Source organism: Rhododendron vialii, chromosome 10a (genome assembly GCF_030253575.1).
Source record: "Rhododendron vialii isolate Sample 1 chromosome 10a, ASM3025357v1".
NCBI lineage: Eukaryota > Viridiplantae > Streptophyta > Magnoliopsida > Ericales > Ericaceae > Rhododendron > Rhododendron vialii.
Window position 1 is genome coordinate 32464742 of NC_080566.1, and position 21272 is coordinate 32486013.

At 37.4% G+C, this 21272-nt stretch overlaps 1 protein-coding gene across 1 annotated transcript; it reads left to right on the forward strand.

The window, feature by feature from the left end:
- Positions 1-18069: 18069 nt before the first annotated feature.
- On the forward strand, positions 18070-20161 carry LOC131302459 (uncharacterized). The gene has a single exon (XM_058329123.1). It carries the CDS (start codon positions 18573-18575, stop codon positions 19539-19541), a length of 969 nt encoding a protein of 322 aa, XP_058185106.1. The 5' UTR covers positions 18070-18572; the 3' UTR covers positions 19542-20161.
- The last annotated feature ends 1111 nt before the right edge of the window (positions 20162-21272 follow it).

A 21272-nucleotide genomic window follows, 5' to 3' on the forward strand; every position in this document is an offset into this window, starting at 1 on the left:
TCTGGAGATATCTAAGTACCGATATCCTTCGGTGCAATCACAGTACCCTGTATACCCTATAAAAGACGCACGGTGTGGACTTGGGAGTCTGTTTATGAGTAGTACTGTGAAGTTCAAGCCGCAAGAAAACAACATCCTCCGAAAGGCTTTAAGGAAGTGGAAATCTGGCTGTTTTTTTTACAAATTAAAGTATAAATTGTAAAAGGGGTACGAAATTGAGTGCCTGTTGACAAGATAGGTGGACAACTGTAAAGAGACGAGAGCGAATAAGCCAGAGGCATGGGAGCTTGATGGAGGACAGGGAGAGCCAGTCTCTACCAAATGTGTATATGCTTCCTAGCTCTCAGTAGTTCCATTCTGCTCAGGAGTGTTAGGACAAATGGTTTGGTGAATATAGTACCAAGAGGACAAAAAAGAACTTGGCCGACTTGCCAATAAACTCTCCCCCATTTTCAAATCTAACTGCTGCTTGAATTAATGCAGGCACTGAAATGGGAAGAGCTGAGGCAAATGAAAAAACACATTGGTAACATATGACTTGTCGTGCAAATCAAATATCCAAGAGTATTCTAGAATAAGCATCAATGATAAGAAAATACAGTAGTACTTAAAAACGTCCTTAAACCATGAAATAGGGACACAACCCCAGAGATCAATATGCAACAACTCAAACGGTTATTCACTGCACTAGTAGAAACAGGCAAAGGAAGCTTGTGGACCCTGCTGCGCCCAAAGGATAGCAGGGGGTCCTGCAAGCAAATACGGCGCCGTTTGGGGTTCCAAACCGAATACCATCCTTTTACGTAGAGGTGGCAAATTTGGGGGTTAGGTCGGGTTTGAGTGGGTCACAGGTCAAATATGAGTTAGATGGTAAACAAGTTGAAACGGGTCGGGTTGAAAATGGGTCAAGCCAAACCCAAACCCACCCGACCTGACCTCTTTTTTTTTTTTTTGTCCCTTTTTTTTTCCCCTTCCCCTCCCTTGTTTTCTTCTCCTCTGTCTTCCCTCGGTATGGATTGTTGAATAGGAGCAGTGTTCGACATTTTGCCCAATCTTCTTTCATTATTTGCAATAATGAAATACTCCATCTGTCCCACTTTGTTTCGTCTGTTTTCTTTTTGGGACGTCTCAAAAAATTATTTATATATCACAATCTATAATAGTATTTTATATATTCAATATGAATCTTGTTTGATAGATCTCAATTTATTTTTTTAAACAAAGTTTTCGAAATCATAAAAAATATTATAGATTGTGATATATAGACAATTTTTTGGGACGTCCCAAAAAGGAAACAGGTGCAACAGTTATAATTATAGTATTGTTCTAAGGGTGAGTTTAGATTAAAAGGTAGAGAAAATTATAGCAAGTGCCATCTGACACGTGATCTGGTCCTATTTCCATTTTCCCCGTTTCCCCCCTTCCCCTCTCTCTCTCTCTCTCTCTCTCTCTCTCTCTCTCTCTCTCTCTCTCAAATTGAAGCTTCTGCCATCGAAAACCAAAGAATTAATTAAATGGCCTGATTTAATTAAGAATCAGGCACTACATCGCCCGATCCACACATGTAGATTTCATAGTCCGACGCACTACATTTGGATGGGAATGAATATTTTACTTTCAGCCCATATTAAATCCACTTTTAACCCATCTAAACCCATGTAAATATGGGTTCAATCCACATCAGCTCATTATGTAATTTGGGCAGGTTGAATTGGGTTATAACCGGACGGATTGGACGGGTAAAAAAAATATGAGTTGAAATTACAACCTCTATTTTTACGGCTTGGACCTGTTTGCATCATCAATTTTATTCTCCCTACTCTCACTCTAAAGTCTAAACCCTCACCATCAAAATTGATCAGTCCGTCTCTCTCCCTCCCACCCTCCCTCTCTAGTCAAATCAAACTATGGATACACAGTTTCAACAAAATTAACCTAATGAGTTTGGCCATATATGCAGACTTGTAAAGCTAGTACCAAATGAGCTTGTCCGGTGGTGGTTGGTCAAGCTCCATTCGTATCCACATCCTTCTCATGAGCTGAACTCATCATAAAACAGATTCAACTGACAATAACAAATATACTTATCGAGCTGAATTAGAATCGAGCTTAGAAAATTAACTTAACTTGAAAACAGCTTCATGTTTGTTTGGTTTATTAACATGAAAGGCAACTGGAAACGAGTTTTTACTAATTATACGTACCCAAACTTGAGCTTAAGCAGATTGGTCGCTCAAAATCAAACTGAGTTGGTTTAACATGAGATACTACCTAAAAATCACATCTTAATCTTAATTGCTCTTCAAGTGGTAAATTGTATTAATTCAGTCATAGTTGATTTTTCTTTTCTAGAACCCTTCCAAAGCAAGACCACTTCGAAGAATGTCAAGATATATGACTTTTCCCCTCAGGGCTACGCGAAAGATGTAGATCGATCGCCCAGCCCATCAACATTACCATAAAGATTTTGGAAAACACTCAGAAGGCCTAGCTAGGACCCCTTAGAGTGCAAGGAGGTCAGAGCAAAGATTAGTATACAAAATAAAACTAATCTGGTTCTTCTCAATATGAAAAACTCGTTTACTTAAAGTTGAATGCGAATTCGAAGGAAATAAAACTAATAACGCACACATAACAGTAATTTGTCTTTGGGTTCATCTAATGCTATACTATAAACTATTATGTGATTCCCTATCACCAATCGATTTGTATATGATTCCCTATCACCAATAGAACTTTTTTTTTTTGATCCGCTATCACCAATAGAACTAATCGATGAGAATTCGCAATTATACCTTTGGGTCAGTTTGGTAGCTACCAAATCGTGTCTTAATATAGAGTTATAAGTCAAGATAATGAATTTTGCACAACCATTTAGGTGATTTGAAAAAAGAGTAATTCTACCTCCACACCAAAAATACACACCCAAATACACACCACACACGTGTTTTGGTGTGGTCCTAGAATAATTGTATCAATAAACTTTCTCAGATATAAATTCCATCTCAAGCTGGTGAAAATAAACCCTCGCGATTCAAAACCCTAACCGATACCTTTTTTCCCGATCCTCGCGATTCCCCCTATTGACGAGATAAAGGTGTCGCATGTTCTTGAAACTCGAGGCGAAACTGGATGGGCTCGGATCAGTGGAGCCCGTGGACTTGGAGAATCTTCCAATCCTGATCAAGGCATAATATACATTATGTAATTCAGATTTAGAATTCCCTTGATCTCGTCTCGACAATCAACAATTGAGAGCAGTTCATCACCAAGATAGGATTTGAGCCGTCAAATGCACGATCCGACGGCTCAGAGGTGCGTAACACGGTTCTGCGCACACCACTGCAAAGCACCATCTCCAATTCTATAAAGGGATGATAGCAAATCAAGATATGATAAAACTACTCCCTCCGTCCCTTTTTTTGTGTCCAGTATTCTATTTTGGGCTGTCCCTTAATAAGTGTCCATTTTGTAGAGTTAGGGGGGCAAAAGTTGGTGTATTGTCTATTTTGTCCCTAAAAGTAGATTTTATTTTGAAAAGTTAGTGAGTAAAAATGTAATGATGATGGGTAAGTAGGGAAAGTGGAGGAAAAAGTTGATGTGAAAGGTGTAATGATGATGTCTTTTTAATAAATTGGAATTACAAAGCAGGACACTTAAAAAGGGACGGAGGAAGTATCAAATTTGATTAAAATGATGCAATGATGATTATTTGAGACTTTAATAGACCCGCAACTGTGTGAATAGTATTTAAAGAGAGGGTCTACAATACACATCTTTTAAAAAGGTGTACCATATACACCTATTTTATTATTCATTCATAACATTTTAGCGTGTTTCGTAACTTTTGTTCTAGAATTCATAACTTTTTAGCAATACGATTCGTAACATTTTCATTTTGGTGTATTTCATAACCTTTATACGATTCGTAACTTTTTAGTAATACGATTCGTAATATTTTCTCTATAATTCATAACATTTTGGGGGTGCATATGATACACACCCAAATAAGGGGTGTGTATTATAGTCTTTCCCGTATTTAAATATACTAGTGTGGTGCAAGTGAGGTGCCTAAAATTTTGGGAAAATGACGGCCAATGACGTGTTTTGATAATTAATACTCACCAAGGACATTTTCAGCATTAATAAATATTCTCAGTATGTCCTTGACGGATATTAATTATCAAAATATGTCCTAGGTCATCATTTTCCCTAAAATTTTACTAGAAATACTAAAAATAAATTAGAAGTGATTAAACCCTGACATAGTCAATAAAAATTGTGCTTTTTCTTGACTGCGTACATTAAAATTGACACGAACTTAGGAAACCAAGCTATAAAGAATAATAAAAGTATCAAAGGTAAAATAATTTGGATATAGAGATGAGAAAATAGCTAGTTTTAAAATATTAATCAAATACGGGAGTAATATAATGCCATGAATTTTTATTCAAATGCTAAATCCTCTAATATATATGCTTGAAGTAAATCCTCTAATATCTGTACCGTTTGCTATGATTTTCCATTCATTTATCGATTTATGGGTCAAATATTGTGATATGAAATTGATTTTGCCACTCTCTTAAAAAGTGTGATTATCAATTTATGAGCGACAAAATAAATTCCCTAGAATTAATAGCATGAATATAGAATATGAAGTTTGTCATGTTGACTGACAATGATTATTCGCTTTCAGCTCCATCAATCTTGAATGGGAACTTGTCAAAAAAAACTCTTGAGTGGGAAATTTGCAAACATTGATTCAAGCGGAAATTTTCCCTAACAAGCCTTTATTTTTTTTTTGGCAAATGTGAGAAATTGTATTTTATGAGGCGAAAGTCTATACAACAGAGAGAAAATCGGTGTCCACAGACCGAACAAACTATTAGAGAGAACAATCAGAGTACACTATGTGCAGCTATATTTCAAACTCATCTAACGAGATTAGGTTCGCAGAAAATAAAACTAATACTAAGCACATGACCAACAAACCACTGGACATAAACCGGACTAATAAATCTGGACAGAAACTGAACTAAATCCGGATAAAAACTAAATAAAGCAAAAATACATTCCCTTCTGTCATTGAGCAGTCCTTCTTTTGCCTATCCCTCTACCGATCAAGCTCCCAAGCTAGCGATCCAAAAAGCCACCGGTGATCACGCAGCTGCAAACCCATGCAGAAGCAGTGCGGTAGCGAACACTAAGCGGTTTTGGTGGAGAATGAGAAAGAGAAACCATATCAGAAGGCAGGGATTGGTTCCTCCCTTTCCGCTGTCCAAATTAGGGTATAAACCCAAGGAAATTGAAGGGAAAGGAGAAGAGGAAGTGTGGCGGCAACCTAACAAGTCAAAAGGATATAGAATATTGAAAATGAAGTAGCTAATTAGTGGTGTCTCATCACCTACCTAAGCAATAGGGATTGTATTTTCTTTTTCTCCATTAAAATCAAGAGGATTAGGTAAGGCATATGATTACGAACATTAATTTAGCTTGATATATCATGGAATTGGACCGCATTATAGTCCATAAAAATAAAAAAAATAAAAATCTTCAAGAACCCGTCAATTACGATATTTTTGAATGACGAAGTATGAAAGAGAATGGGAAAAAAATAAAAAATAAAAAGCTTCGATCATCTGCTTAATTGCGTTTTTTTCTACAATATTGGCCAGGTTTTTTTGCAATTTGGTGGTTGTCCACTCACATTAGTCAAGAGGCCCTATTCCAGAAACACAAATAAGTACTTAAAAAATAAAGACCTTTTTTCAAGCTTAAAAATAATAAGCTTACGAAAATAATTTTTTAATTTTTTTTGCAGGGTTTGATAGTTCGATGAGATGAGAACTATCAAACAAGATCCATATTGCATATTTTTTATTTCAGTAAGCCTATTATTTTTAAGCTTGAAAATTACAAATTAGTACTTATTTTTTAAGGGACCTTTCTGAAACGGGAGGCCACAGGGTTTGATCAGCGATAAGCGGTAAAAAGTTCCCTCTTTGATGAACAAAAATACCAGGAAATTAAATCAAATTACTTTTTTTACGGCAAAGATTATATGATCCTATCCCGTGTGATAAAAGGTACCGTTTTATATTTGAATTGCAGGGAAGCGATAATATTACATCACTATGGGGGAAAAAAGAGCAGATATAAATTTAGGGAGTGTGAAAATAAGCTAGCCCGATGAAAACTTCGATAAGACGATTAGAAAATCTCGGTGTTGTGAAGCTTTATTTATTCGTATATGTCTTTACCATCTTTATTTCATGTCGGAAAAAAGATTTAAAGTTATTATACAACTTTCTAATTAAAGCTTGGGGTGGTTTTGATATTAATTAAATGGGTGGGAAAGGAATAAAACAGGAGAGGAAAAAACCACAAAAGAAAAGAAGAAGATCCAAAACCAAAATATTCCTGCAGGAAGTGGTTTCACAGAAATTCTAAGTTGGGGAATATGTTTCAATGTTGGGAATTTCATTTGGGTGACTACTGGATTTGCGAAATTAGAATACCCAAATATAATGGCGACAGGCTGGCTGATAAACGAAAGAAACGAGCGGAGCAGTTTATTGTTCAAATTTGGTTTGAAAACTTAACGAGCTTTAAAAATATATATGTTCGAGTAATTGGCTTATTTATGAGACAAATCGATCTCGAACAAGCTTTAATCGGACCAAACACAAAACCATCTCGAGTAACTTGAATTTTTTAGAATCATAAGCGGAACGAGCCGATCGAGCTGTCATTTATTCGAGCTTGATTTTTCCGTGTAACAAAACAAACCTATCTCAAACAAGCTTTGACCAGCGAATATATATGAGCTCAAACTAGTCCAGAAGTTTTGTTCGTTCATCAGCATTCTGCAGCCCTAAATAAACATGTGATTTTTGCTGAAATTATTCTTCCCTAGTGCTCTCCAGTTTCTTGATTTGCAGAATAATTTGCGCTTTCACTTTAGATTTCCTTAATAATTTTTTACTTTAGTTGGCCTTTTAAGGTCAAATAAAAGTATCATCATACAGGAAAAAGGAAGAAAATAATTAGGCTGATGGGGCAATATAAGAAAAAAAGACATATAAATGAACCAAATCATTGAGTTCTCCTTTTCTCGATGTACCCTATTGAGTTGTCCTTAATAATATTTTTGCCGTTTCGATCAAAAAAAAAAATCCATTCAGAAGCTTCAATATTCCTACTTAGATACTCATAATTATTCTCTCTCTTTTTTTTTTGATAGTATTACCCTGTATATTTGATAATTAAAATTTGAACTTACAATTATCTAATAGCATAACCAAAATTAGATAATCTAAACTTGCCACTTAGCCCGAACACCTAAATTATTACTATTAAAAAAATTGAAAGCAAATGGAAACAAATTACTGGAGTACAAATTAAGTTTATTGGAATCATTTGGGATTCATAAGCCCAATACACAAGAAAAAAAAAAAGCAGGGAAAATGACGGTCCATAATGTGTTTTGATAATTAATACCTGCTAAGGACATGCTGAGAATATTTGTTAATGCTGAAAATGTTCTTAGCGGGTATTAATTATCAAAACACGTCAATGGCCATCATTTTCCCAAAAGCACACGTGAAAGCTTGAAGGTCCAATAGTTGAAACCCAAGTCCGGCCCACATGGTTATATATATAGTTGAAAATTTATTTTTTTCACAGCAAAAAACAAGATTTTATTAACTTTTGAAAAAGTTACAAAAATTATTCAACTGAATAATTAACCTTTAAAAAACTATTCAACTGAATAATCTCATCACGATCGTAAATTTTACTTTTTAGATTCTCTCATCACGACGAAGCAATAATATGCAAAAAAAAAAAAAAATTGATGAAAATCTAACAAATACGGAAAAAAAAAATTGAACAAATAAAAAAAATCCATTTGGATTTTTGGCCAAAATAGGAATCTGGTATGTTGCATAAGCAAAAGATCAGATTTTTGTCTGAAATCGTTTTGTTCTCATGGTATCAGAGCATTAATTAAAAGCTCCTACAAGTTAAGATCCATCCTTCGATGGCTTCTTCTTCTTCTCTATTCACATTTGTTCTTCCAGGTACGAAGCCTAGCCTTTCACTTCTTCTCTCTAATCTCGCCTTCCTCGTCATTTGGATAGCACATTAATCCATTGGTTCCATGTCGTACGTAGCTTGAGGGGCAGTTTTCTGAGCCAAAGAACATGGATAGAACTAGGATTGTCCAATGGATGAACTGAACCGTCTAATCTGCTCAATTCGCACCAAACTGAGGTATGCTACGAACGGATACGGATCTAAAAATGCTAATTCTGACAGATCCGTTTTGGTTCCGCCCAATCCACAATGTTCTTATTTCTCTTCCAAAGGTTATGGATGATGTTGAGTAATTTGAACAAAATTTCACATGTAATAAAGTAATAAACATGTATTCTAGGATGTTTTTATATTTTATGTTGAAAATATTAATAATCTTCTCTATTTTTTTGGTACAGTAGAATCTGATCAAGTTCATGTTCTACTGCAGCTCCAAGTTCGAGTGTTATTGACGTCTAATAGTTTATCTTTAGACATTAGGGTGGATGAATGTAACTTAATTCTAAGTAATGTTGGTTTAGATTTGTTTGAACTTATGGCGGACTTGATTGGATTTGAAATTTTGGGACTTTATTTGTCAATTTTTTGGTGTATATAAAAAAAATAAATTGCATGCTCAAATCTGCTGAAACCGTCCAAACTGCATCCAAACTAAACCAACCGAACAACGCTACAAACAGTTGATGGATGAAGAAAAAAACAATCCGCCGCAACCAGATAGAATTAGGAACCAAACTAATATTCATCAAACCGATCAAGGACAGCCGTCATATCCGGTGCTTGAGGGCTGCTCACTTAATACATGATATCGGGACTAAAAAGTGCTATTTCTTTTGTTTTCATTTCTCGGAAACGTGGAGAATTGTCGTTTGGAAACTTCATCCTACCAACTATATACGTACAACATCGGAAGATCACAGCGGGTTCAAAATTTTGCACGCTGATAGACCAGAGGAGTGATTTTTCAGTGCCGAGCGGGTATATTCTACGTGGTATCTGCTCGGCGCATTCGAGCCGTACAATACATTTTTGGACGGTTCAAATTGAAACATTCTCTCTCCTCTCACCCCAACACTTTCTCTCTCTCCAAATCTAAGCCATTCAAACAAGCAATGGAAGGCTCGGATGCACGAGCGGGCATCGCGTGGTACTCGCTCGGCACTGAAAAATTTTCCACCAGAAAGAGGCTACACCTGACAAACATCATCATTACACATTTCACATTAATTATATTAAGTGTCCAGTTTCGTAATTCCAACTTATTATAGAAAATATCATCATTGCACATTTCACATCAACTTTTACCTCCATTTTTCCTACTTACTCTCTATAAAAACATCATCATTACACTTTTACTCACTAACTTTTTAAAATGGAATATACTTTTAGAGGCAAAATAAAAAATATATCAATTTTTACCCACTAATTTTACAAAATGGACGCTTATTAAAGAACAACCCAAAATTGAATACTGACTTCTAAAAGAGGGACAAAGAGAGTATTAGCTTATCACTCATTCCATGCCCAAGCGAAGTGGGATTCTATTTTCTTAACATCCCCTTAGCATGCAACCCGATTTGAAATCTGCAAGTAAGGGGATGTTACGGAAGGGGATGTTAAGGAAACCAGGTATAGACCCAAATGGGTTGCACGTACAGGGGATGTTACGGAAACCAATCCCAAATTGTTTGGGTATGGAATAAAATACCACTTACTAATGTAGGGACCTGTGAAGCTTAACCAATGCAATAGTGACACTTTACATGGTCAACACACCGCGTATAAGTTCTTTAATGAGCTCATGATTAACATCCGAACCATCGAAAATACTTTCGCGATGCACCTCCGTAAAACTTCTTTACGATCCCCTCTCTGAAGAAGTTTTTTTTATATATGTATATAAAAAGTCCGAACACCATGCAGTTTGTGACAAAGACGTCTAATTCCAAACCGAGTTTGCTTTGGTTGTATAAACAAAGCATCATTAATTATGACATTAAAATGTAGTATTAAATTTTGGGAAATTATGATCGTTCACTTTTTGGTTAAGATGGTTGTAGCAAACACAAAGGTGGTGTTGAACTGATCTATCTATCTGAAAGCCCATTAGATAGATAAGTGATTATCCTTCTTCCTTTCTCTGATGGGATAGTGGTTTTCACACTCTTTTTTTTGTGCCAGACGATATACATTAGTTGGGGATTAGCGGGGTGTTAATGTGTTAGTCAACGTGGGCCTCAAAGGCTATCCATAATCCTGAAACCCCAAACCTGCTCCCCGTAAGACTCAAACCTTGGTCACCACTGGGGTAAGAGAAGAACAAATCACCTATGCTAGCGTGGTGTTCTCAACCATTTTTGTTATTCATGCACTCTTTTTTTTTATTTTTTAATGTTGAAAGTGTTTTTTTTTTTTTTTTGCTAAAACATAAAAATGAAAAAGAAAAAGAAATGGAGTGTGGATATAAAAAAGAGCCATTTCCCTTCTCAAACATTTGCACTTTGTTTGGATGACATTTTGAAAAATTTTGAGTTTGATATTTGGGTAATGAGTAGAGAGATTAGAGTAATAATTAGAGATATGAGTAATGGGTAATGAGTAGAAAGAGAGATAGAAAGAAAAATGAGAAAAATGATTGAAGAGAGGAGAGAGAAATAAGAATAATAATTAAAAATATGAATAATGAATGTTTTTCGAGTTGGAATTTTTTTTCTTTAAAATAGCATCCAAACAATGCATTAGTAATTAAGAAAATAGGAGTACTAACTTATTAGATATATAGGTAAGAAAAAAAGCTACAAAAATTAAAGAAGTAATACGAGTGGTGGTAAAAGTGTAAAATTTCATGAGAGATGACATATGATCATTATATTTTTCAATTTTTATAACTCAGGTGTCCGTTATGTGCACATCGACTAATCTTTGGGGACCAATCTCACCACCTACTTGCGAGGATTTCAATTAAAATCTGAACAAAATTCTATATTGACTGACCTCAATGAAATTAGTAACACCTGATTAATTTTGAATTTGAAATCTTAGGAGGGACAAATTTTTGAGTCCGACAACTAGACGAAACCCTTGGTGTTGATATGATCATTAATCATCCACCACCAATCCAGTGGAGGAAAACTGTGACCAGATTCTCTGTGGGTTCTAAATAACACCACTGGCACTACATTTTACTACTTCTCTAGAGGCTGGAGCCTTCTCCATCAAGCTCTCTGACTTGGTCAAAGGCTGTGGTGAGGAAGTCTCAGGTTGGAGAGGCTCATCGGCTAGAAGTCGTGGACGACTTCTTAATTGCTATTGCTTTGTAGTTAATGGAATAGTCAAGTTGTTTCTGCCAAATTATATGTAGCAATTTTTTGTATTCTTTTGGGCCTTGGAGGAAGAAAATTTGTTGGGTATTTTAGTTTAGTAGAAATAGCTCATTCCCATAGTCAAAATAAGTACTTATTTTTTGAATTAAAGGTAATGTATTGTGAGAGAATGACATGTCTCATAAAGCGAGAAATAAGTACTTAAAAAATAAAAATCTTAGCTGAATGCAGTGGCGGAGCCAGAATTAGGACTCCAGGGAGGGCTGACTTAATAGACATATACTATAATTTATCAAAACGTTACTTATTATATCATAAGGTTTTTGATTTCCAATACATTACATTTCTACATTGAAATAATTCTAACATAATGATGTTAAAGTATATCAATCATTTCATTTTTCTTCTTTAGGCCACTTTAAGTGTCACTTGTTTATTTTTTATTTGTGAAAGAAATTGATAAATGAGAATGGAAAAAAATAGTTTTTTATCAAATCAAACCAAAATTATTAAGATTATAAATAGCTATACACGAATAATTATAAATAATATTTAAAATCAACTATATACAACAACAAAAATTAAAACTCGAACACTCGGAGAATCAGGAGGAAGAGCGACTGTCCTCTCTCGATCCAGAGTAGGCAAGGGTAAAATGTAACCAGTCCTACCTTTAAGTTGAAGAAAGAATCTGAAATCTTAGAATTAGTGGTTGAGCAGACGAGCTAATGGGATCTAAATCTAATCGAATGTCACACTCAAAGAAAATGATGTTAATTGATGGGCTGACTCAACCAGAGGAGATAGAGAGCTAATCAAAATCAGGACTCAATCAAGAAACAAGGAAAGGCTTTTTGATCTAACCAATGAGCATTGATAAGCACCCAATAATGCATATTCTTGGTGCTTAAATCCTCTAGTATGTTGTGTTTGTACATATATATTGTCCTTTTATGCGATATTGCACGTAAGGTACATTTTTGTGTATTTCAGGTAAAACGTGCTAATAAGGCGGTTATGAACGCCAAGGAATGCTCTGGATGCAACCAAGTGCTCAAAGTCACGTGCCACCCCGTTGTGGTGCCCGAAAAGTCATGAAGAGATGGTTTGGAGGTTAGTCAGATCACCCAAGGGTCAAGGGAATTGAAGGAGAAGTGAGGATTTTACCAAAGCAACTCATCTTCTGACCAGCTGAGGGTAGAATTATCATATCTTTTGATGTACAAAGTACTTTTGATCCAAACCACTTGGGTTAGAAAGTAGACTCGTCGAGCTTTCCAACGGTCCAAAGAACACCCAAATCCGAGTTCGGGAGTATCCGGAGCGAGCCCGTGAAGTTTTCCAAAAAATCTGTCCAGTTGGTACCGGTACCTCAAAAACATGGTACCGGTACCTTGGTGCTAAAATGGAAGACAGTTGGATTGGTATCAATACCTCATTTTTTAGGTACCGGTACCAATGCCCTTCGACCAGCACCTTTTTTATTGAATATTTCAACCTTCCATATATGGAAAGTTTCTACTTCTAGTATGTTTTTGAGATATTTTGGGGGCCTTTTTGTCCATTGTAAGGCTGATTTTATAAGCCCTGTCAATAGGCTTGTATGCCATTTATGGAAGGGAGGGCCAATTAGTTAGTTTTTAGGCCTAAAGTTTTCTAGTTTTTTTCTCTAGGTTTCTCCATAGCTTTGTTCAAGCTTTTCTTGTCATTTCCTTCAAGAACACTTCAAAGTATTGGTTGTATGTTTAATTATCAAGTATTAATGTTGTAGCTATGGTTTGGATCTTCTATAAAATCTAGTTTATTTTCGTTTTCATTGGTGAATCATGTTTTCAATGCTTAACTCTTTTTCTAGTCTTTTTGCTATGTGTGAGTAGTTCAAAGATTTGGTCATGAGGTGAGGTTCACTCTATGACGTAATCGTTTAAATGGTTTCTCTTAACTTTAGCTTAATTTCAAGGTTTTGAATGATTTAAACCCATGATTTCTAATTTTGATCATGGGGTTGGTGGCTTCTTTGATCAATGAAGTTTATCGCCTTGTGTTACAAGCTTGATAATCCTACGCGTGCGAACGATCCTTTTTTGTCTCTCACTTGCGTTAAATGAGTTCAATTTGAATTAGAGCTTTGAATTAAGTTATAAGTAGTCTTCAACTTTTAATTCTTCTAGTGGAATCCGGACGGTTTCGGTCTACTCTTGAGTTAGATGAAAAAACCGTTTGACGGCTAAGTTGTGGGTAAATCAATCCCTTTGACTCAACCATGTTTAATCTAGTTTAATTCCGAGTTTAAATTTCGTCATTCAATTCGAAAACCAAAGTTGGCCGCTTGAACGCCACAACTCTCTATGCAACATCTAATCCAAATTCGCTAAAGAAGATTTCTCTATGGGAACGATTCCGGTCTTACCGGTTATTATGCTTTCAACGACCTCGCCCTACGCTTGGGGTGTAAACCTTTCTAAAAGGTTAGGTTACGGCGAAGCAAGCATCACGTTGGCTTTGAAGCAGCTGGATTTATCGAGCTTGGGATTGTTGAGCGAAGTTCTCATGAAGGGCATTCCAGATCTGATGTGCATGTAGTCTCGGCCCTCAACATAGCTCCGCCCTTGGCGGAACGGAACCTTAGGCAATGGAAACAATAGCCAAGTCTAATTACCTTACAAATTTTAGACAAAAGAAAATGTTTTGCAGAGTCAATAGAAAAAGAAGAATTTAAAGCACAAAGAAATTGGAAGGAGAGAGAGAGCGCGCTAAATCCTCATAGCTTCTTGAAACTTTTGTCTTTTCCTTATATTTGTGAAAACTTTGGTTACTTAAAACATCAGTCTAAACTTTAAATAAAAGCTGAATTGCAAATTTATTGCATTCATTATTTACTTTAATATAATATAGGTCTGTACTGTTTGGGGATCCTAACTACTTCCTCAGTTCCATATAATGGTACTGTATTTTTATTTTGGGATGTCTCAAACTGTTTGACTTCTTTTTTTTCTGATCGGCAAAAGATGAATTTTATTAAAAAACGGGAAAAGGGAAAAGGAATCTAACAAAAAGTTGGACAATACACCATAATGGCAGAACCCATGACATCCAAGGGTCTACATTCAATCCATCACCCAAATTAAACAAAGAAAGCCCAAAATCCAAATCCAACCCAAGCCTGGACCAGCCCACCCAAACCATCCCACAAAACCCTAACTATACCGACAGCCACCACCGTACAAACCACCAGAGCTCAGCCTCGCCGTTAAGCCGAGCCGGCCTCTCCCAGATGTAGAGACCGGTGGCGGAAACCGACCTACGACAATGAAAGCCAAGGCATTCAGGGCCTGAGGGCCAACCACCACCACCATCATCAGCCAAAACACCGAAAGAACCCCTGCAACAAAACAATCTTCATCAGTGAGATCACCACCCCAAAATGATGAAATGCCAGCCCCACGCTCGATTGAGAGCTTAGAAGGCCGCCGACCGGATTTCGGCATACAAAAGACGACCAAAGCATCACAACTATGAGAGCCACATCCATCCCACCACCACCGGACTGGATTATCACAAATCAAAACTGCCATCTTTATCGATCATTTTTTGGAATAAAGGACAACCTGCAAAACAAAGTTAGAACAAAAATCTACTCTACATAACATAAACACCTCCCACCAACGCACCACTGCCCAACACCCACACAATCCAGATCCAGAACCAACTCCACCAAAACCAGCCACAAGATCGACGAAGAGACGGCGATGCTACACCCACCGTCGCGCTGACCGCCACCTTACCCAAGCTTCCATGGCCATCAGGCCGAAAAGAAACAGAGTCGTTAGGCAGAACCCCGTCTGTCCAACAATGGCAAACGAGGTGTTGGAAATTTACGGAATTTCGGATGAATGAAACTGAGATTTTTGGAGGGTCTCCCGAGACAACCAGTCCCGGGTTCGTTGTATCTAGACGCACCACAATCAATACACGTATTGATGTGTGTAGTTGTAAATCCCGTAACCCCTCCACCTTGATGGTAGCATTATTCTTCTCCTTGATGGCTGCCATATTCTTCCTATTGATGGCTGATTTCATTTGGGGGTTACTCATATTGAATGGGTCCATTCAATACCAGCATTTGTGAAGATCTCCATTTGCCTATAAATTGATGCATCACGTTTTGTTGGAACACAAGCAAATTCACAACATTCCTAAGATATTCTGATAATTGTTCTTTGAGAGAGAGAGGCAGACAGTCGTTCAATTCGCCAAGGCGGTCGACGGTGGTGTTCCGACGGCTTGCGATTTAGCCGAGCCAACCCTGGGAGGAAGACGCGGAGCAAGTTCCTACAACACCCACGGTAGGCGGCAAATCTTTCTTAAGGAGACTGTGGTATTACACGGGACTCGGTTTGATGTTCAGAAATTTGTTTGTATCTCGTACTTACATTTTATCTCGACTATTTCAATCTGTTTTGTATTTGTATTTTGTTTCAATTATGTAATTGTTACATTATCAATGAAATTGTTCTCTGGATTTTTTGTATATGTCGAATTTTTTCCAACGCGAGGTGGGGTCTTATCTACCCCAAACCTTCAGCCGCCGTCGGACCCTACCCGTTATGACTACCGAGCACCCCCAGATGTAGTGAACGGCGGGTTTCAGAGCGGCGACCACGCAAGCTAGAGAGGACAAAAACGACAGCAAGGAAGGTCTGAAGAACATCGATTTCTGAAAGAAGAGAGGAAGGAGAGAGAGATAAAGAGGGGATGAAGAGGAAATCGGTCCCTAGAGGAGGGAGGGAGGGCACCTCCCCCCCAGGTAGCGGCAGTAGGCTGAGGATAAGCCCTAGGAAAGAAATCGCTTCAGTTTAGAGAGAAGGATAAAAGAGCGCTTTTTTGTGATGCATTATATAACTGTTTGACTTTTTTGAAAAATGCAAACTAAAAAAAGTGTGTATATTTTCACAAAGTAACGCTCATAAATGATTAAAATTGTTTTTTAATTAAGAAAATAAGGGATAATATTTGAAAATCTAATCATACTTTCTGAGGAGACATGCAAAAATTGCATGTTCTCTTAAGAAGTTAGATTTTCTGTAGTTGAGAAGTACTATGGGACGAAAGGAGTATAACAGTATCATTTTTATGAATCATATGATGTGACATTATATATATATATATATATATATATATATATATATATATATATATATATCAACTAATAATATCTGTCATATATTTGTAGCTTACCTGATATTGTACTTAATATTTATTCCTAAATGTGGTGGTTGTGATAGCAATTCTATTTAAATAGCTAAAGAATTAATATAAGTAATTTTTTTTATCATCTCCTATCATCTTTTGCGACATATATATCTTGATTAGACATGAGTAAAAACTTATATCGATCTCTTATTTATTTATTGGGGGGCATGGAGATGATGATCATACTTGAGACTTGCATGCGGTTTGGTTTGTATATTATATAAGTGTGCAATTGTTTATTAATTATATTTGTTGAAAACATGTGTGAAAGATTGAGTCTCATATTAAATAATTAAATAAAAAAATAGTTGGAACTTATTATATAAAATTGGGTGACTCACCATTTACAAGACAGTTTTTTAAGTGAATATGAGTTATTCGATGTATATTGGGTCTAGTGATGTAATGTGACCCAAAGATTGGGCTTACGTGCACACAGGAAAACCATAGACAGATCAGACTCCCAACAAGTGATATCAGAGCCGATGGCTGATGATCTATGGGCCGACTCTCCTGAAAGCATCGGTCATCGTGAGCTTGCACAAAGACTCTTGGAGGAGCGGAAAAATCCATTGTAACTCTCGATGGAGCAGGAAAATTCCTAGTGCGCGACAGGCAGCTGGAAGCAAAATCGCTCTCGTGGAGATGAAGCAGAAAAATTTCTAATGCATGCGACAGGTGGCCACTAGTGCAGTGGCTCTCATGGAATATGGTGGCTCTCGATTGAGTGGGTGTGGAGAATAAGCCGGGGTTCAGACACAGTGTTGGAGAATAGTAATATATGAAGGATTAAGGTGGAGTCAAGTGGATTAGATCGTGAGAGAGTAAGGCCCAATGCATGGTTCACCCATTAGGGGAAGAATGTTAAGAACATATGTTAAAGATTGAGTCTCACATCGGATAAATAGAAAATATGTTGGACCGTAATATACAATTGTCTGGCTCAACACTTACAAAACTTAACCTTTTAAGTGGATATGGGTCATTCAATGTATAATTAGTTCACATAATGTGATTTGGACTCCGTAAATACTCCCCAACGAATTGGGCCTACATAAATTTACAAGGGAGAATCTTAGGCAGATCAGACTCTCAACTGTATCCCATGACGATCAAGTATTTTAAACTTTGGAGCCACTGAAAGTTGATTCAGGGCTTTGGATTTAAGCAAGGAGCACCAAGTGACCTGAACATCCGGCTATTTCAAGGCTCCGAAATTAAATAAGAAGCTCAAATTGACCTCAACATCAGGTTATAAAAACAGTTTATTAATTGTAGCAAAATTGGAGGGTAAAAATCTAGTAGTATCAGCCGTGCTGTTTCAACGACCATAATGGCATAAGAGAAAGTATGTGGGTACAAATCTGAATTCAAAATGTGTTAAGAATTCGTCAAATGCACATGAAATACATAATTCAAAATGTGTTTAAGCTTCTCTCTCTCTCTCTCTCTCTCTCTCTCTCTCTCTCGTTTAGACCCAACTGTGATCAGCTGCGGCCGCCTCTCTTTTAAGCTTAAACACACCGTCTTTTCTCTCTCTACCTCACCGTCTTCTCTCTCTCTCTCATGAAACCCTAAAATGAACCCGAGCCCATATTCGGCAAGCCAAAAAGAGCTCTCTATTCCGACAACCATCAACTCTCTGATTCTCTGCTTTTACGCAAAAATACCCTTTTAAAACCAAGGTAGAAAAGGCATGGAGATAGACTCTTCTCTTTTCAGATCACAGCTTTAATCACACACAAGTACCCTCTCTCTCTCTCTCTCTCTCTCCTAAATGAGTTTGTGATCAAGCAAATCTCTTCTCTAGCTAGCTAGTGCCCATTTTATACTCTCTCTCTCTCCATCCAGAGTACGCACATCTCCATCCATACCATACACATATACAGAACAAATCACATGGATTCGGGCAACAGTGGAAGTATGCAATCATCCAGCGACGGTGGTGATGATCAAGAATACGATTCACGCGCCGCCTCCATCTCCACCTACTTCAACCCACCACCACCTCACCACCACAACTCCAGCTCACCCCTACCATTCGACCCAAACTCGCTCCTAAATTTCGACCCCATTTACACCGCACCACACCCAACCCAACCCTTCTTCCGCCCATCACCGCCTACTCCGGCTCGCTTCCCTCCAGTTCCGTCAGAACACATTAACACCAATACGGTCACGGACACAACCACCACCACCACCCAAAGAACTTACCCTCAGCACGCGCTCCAACCCCGCGCCAACCCGAAGAAAAAACGGTCCAGAGCCTCCCGGAGGGCCCCGACCACGGTTCTGACCACTGACACGACCAACTTCCGAGCCATGGTTCAGGAATTCACCGGCATCCCATCGCCACCGTTCTCGTCATCATCATCGCCGTTCGTAAGATCGAGTCCGCTCGATCTGTTCGGCACGCCGTCGAGTATCAGATCCAACCCCTTCCTTCTCCGACCCTTTGCCCAGAAGTTTCAACCGCCGCTTCTCTCCAGTAATTCAGTTTCTCTTGTCCCCGCCGTCAACTACCGTATGCAGAACCCAGTTCCGTCCGTGGGCTTGGATGAGTTTGGGCTGGGCCATGGGCTTCAGAACCGGGAGAATCTGTTCGCCGTGGACGGGAGGAGTGATAGGGTTTCGATGGGCTGGGGCGGCGCCGGAGTGGGACCCGTCGACAGTGCAGATCAAAGTCACTTGAGGTTAGTCAATGGGAACTATGATTTTTCACATGGGAGTGGGGATAATGGGAATGGCAATTTGGTAAATTTCGCGGCTTCTTCGTCCGATTTCCGCGGCGAGAAGGCGTCTGACAAGATTTGTGGTAGAGGTGAAGGTAATGTGGAACCATGGATTTGTTCTTTGGACCATAATTAATCTTCAATTGCAAAAATAGAATTGGAAATTAGAAAACGAAATGAAAATGGAGGTGGATAATTTTGTAATGCGTGAAAGAGGGTAATTACGTTATTAGCGGGGCGTTTTGGCTTAGTAATTCATTTGAATTATTTTTTTCTCTTATTACTAATATATATATTTTTTGTATTTATTAGTTTTGCAGGTTTTTTTTTTTAAGATTCTTGCTTCGTTATGATGAGGAATCTTAAAAGTAAAATATTATGATCAAAATCTTAAAAGAAAAATTCACTACAAAAAAATTAATGTGAAACAGACGGACTTTTTGGATTCGTTGTTTTTATTTCACTTTCTAGATTCCTTTCATCGATTGATTTGAATCAATAATTTACAAAAACAAATTTGCAAAACTAACAAATGCAAATTTCTTTAAATAAGAAAAAAAATTAATCCATCTTAATTATTAAGCCAAAACACATCTTAACCATGACTTTGTATGTAGATAAAATAGTTTTTTTTTTCCTTTTATGGTTTCTTGCGTGCTGTTCTTAATGTACGTATCAAAATATATGTAGGGGAATTTGATCACGCCCATGGATTCTTCTTGTGTCTAATTGATGGAATTTAAGATTTGTTTCAAATAGTACATCGCTACTAGTATTTAGTTTGTTTGCATACATATATATTGCGGATTAACGGTTGGAGTACTAGATTTAATTTTGAAAGTAGTTTTGCATTTGGTTTGCTTATGAAGTGAATTGCACTCTAACTAGTTTTAATCGAGCTGATCTTCGGTAGTATATTTTATTTTTTCGAATGTAGCTAGTTAAACCTGATAAGATATTGCGGATTAACAGTTCGAGTCCTAGATTTAATTTTGAAAGTAGTTTTGCATTTGGTTTGCTTACGAAGTGAGCTGCACTCTAACTAGTTTTAATCGAGCCGATCTTCGGTAGTTTTTTTTTTTTTTTTTTTTCTGGCATGCTATTTTTGGCCCTTTGCCTCCTCTCTTCCAATGCTCTATTGAAAGTCTTTTTTTTTCCTATTCCGTGTATCAATATCATGGTTTAGGTTTCCTTTTCCTTGACGTACTCATATCAAGTTTTTAATAATAAAATTTTATTGCCGATTAAAAAAAAAAAATTGATAAGATTTGGGCAGAGAGACAAAGTCGTTGAAGCCCATCAATCAGATTCGCACATGGCATAATCGAGTCACGATGCCACTTCCCTCTGGAAATGGCTGTGGAAGCATGAAACTCGCGAGCCCGACCAGTGAAATGGCGGGTTACACTGACACATATATGTGGCTAGACCGACATCGGGTTGGTCCAGCTTGGCTTCGCGTGGGCACCAGGTTGCATGGCTCGGCTACGTGAGGTCCAATTAGCTAGGTGGCACCCAATGTGTCATGCATTATGTGATTCGGATAGACGATTATGAATAGCATCATCAGGCATATACCTAGCATAACCTTGCTTGTGACTTAAGTATAGTCTTGAGCTCAGTATATGGAAGTTGATAAATTTCGAAAAAGATAGTACTCTACGTCGTAACCAAATATCTTAAGGTTAATTTGTTTACAACCACAAACCCTTGACAGTGGTTGGTACAAGCCTTTTTCTTATTGTAGCAAACCCCTTTTTGATAAATAATCAAGCTTGATTAATTAGTTTATGGAATGCATATATTAATCTAGATTAACATTTAAATAAGCGAACACGAATTTGAATTTAAACTCGAGTGACCAACA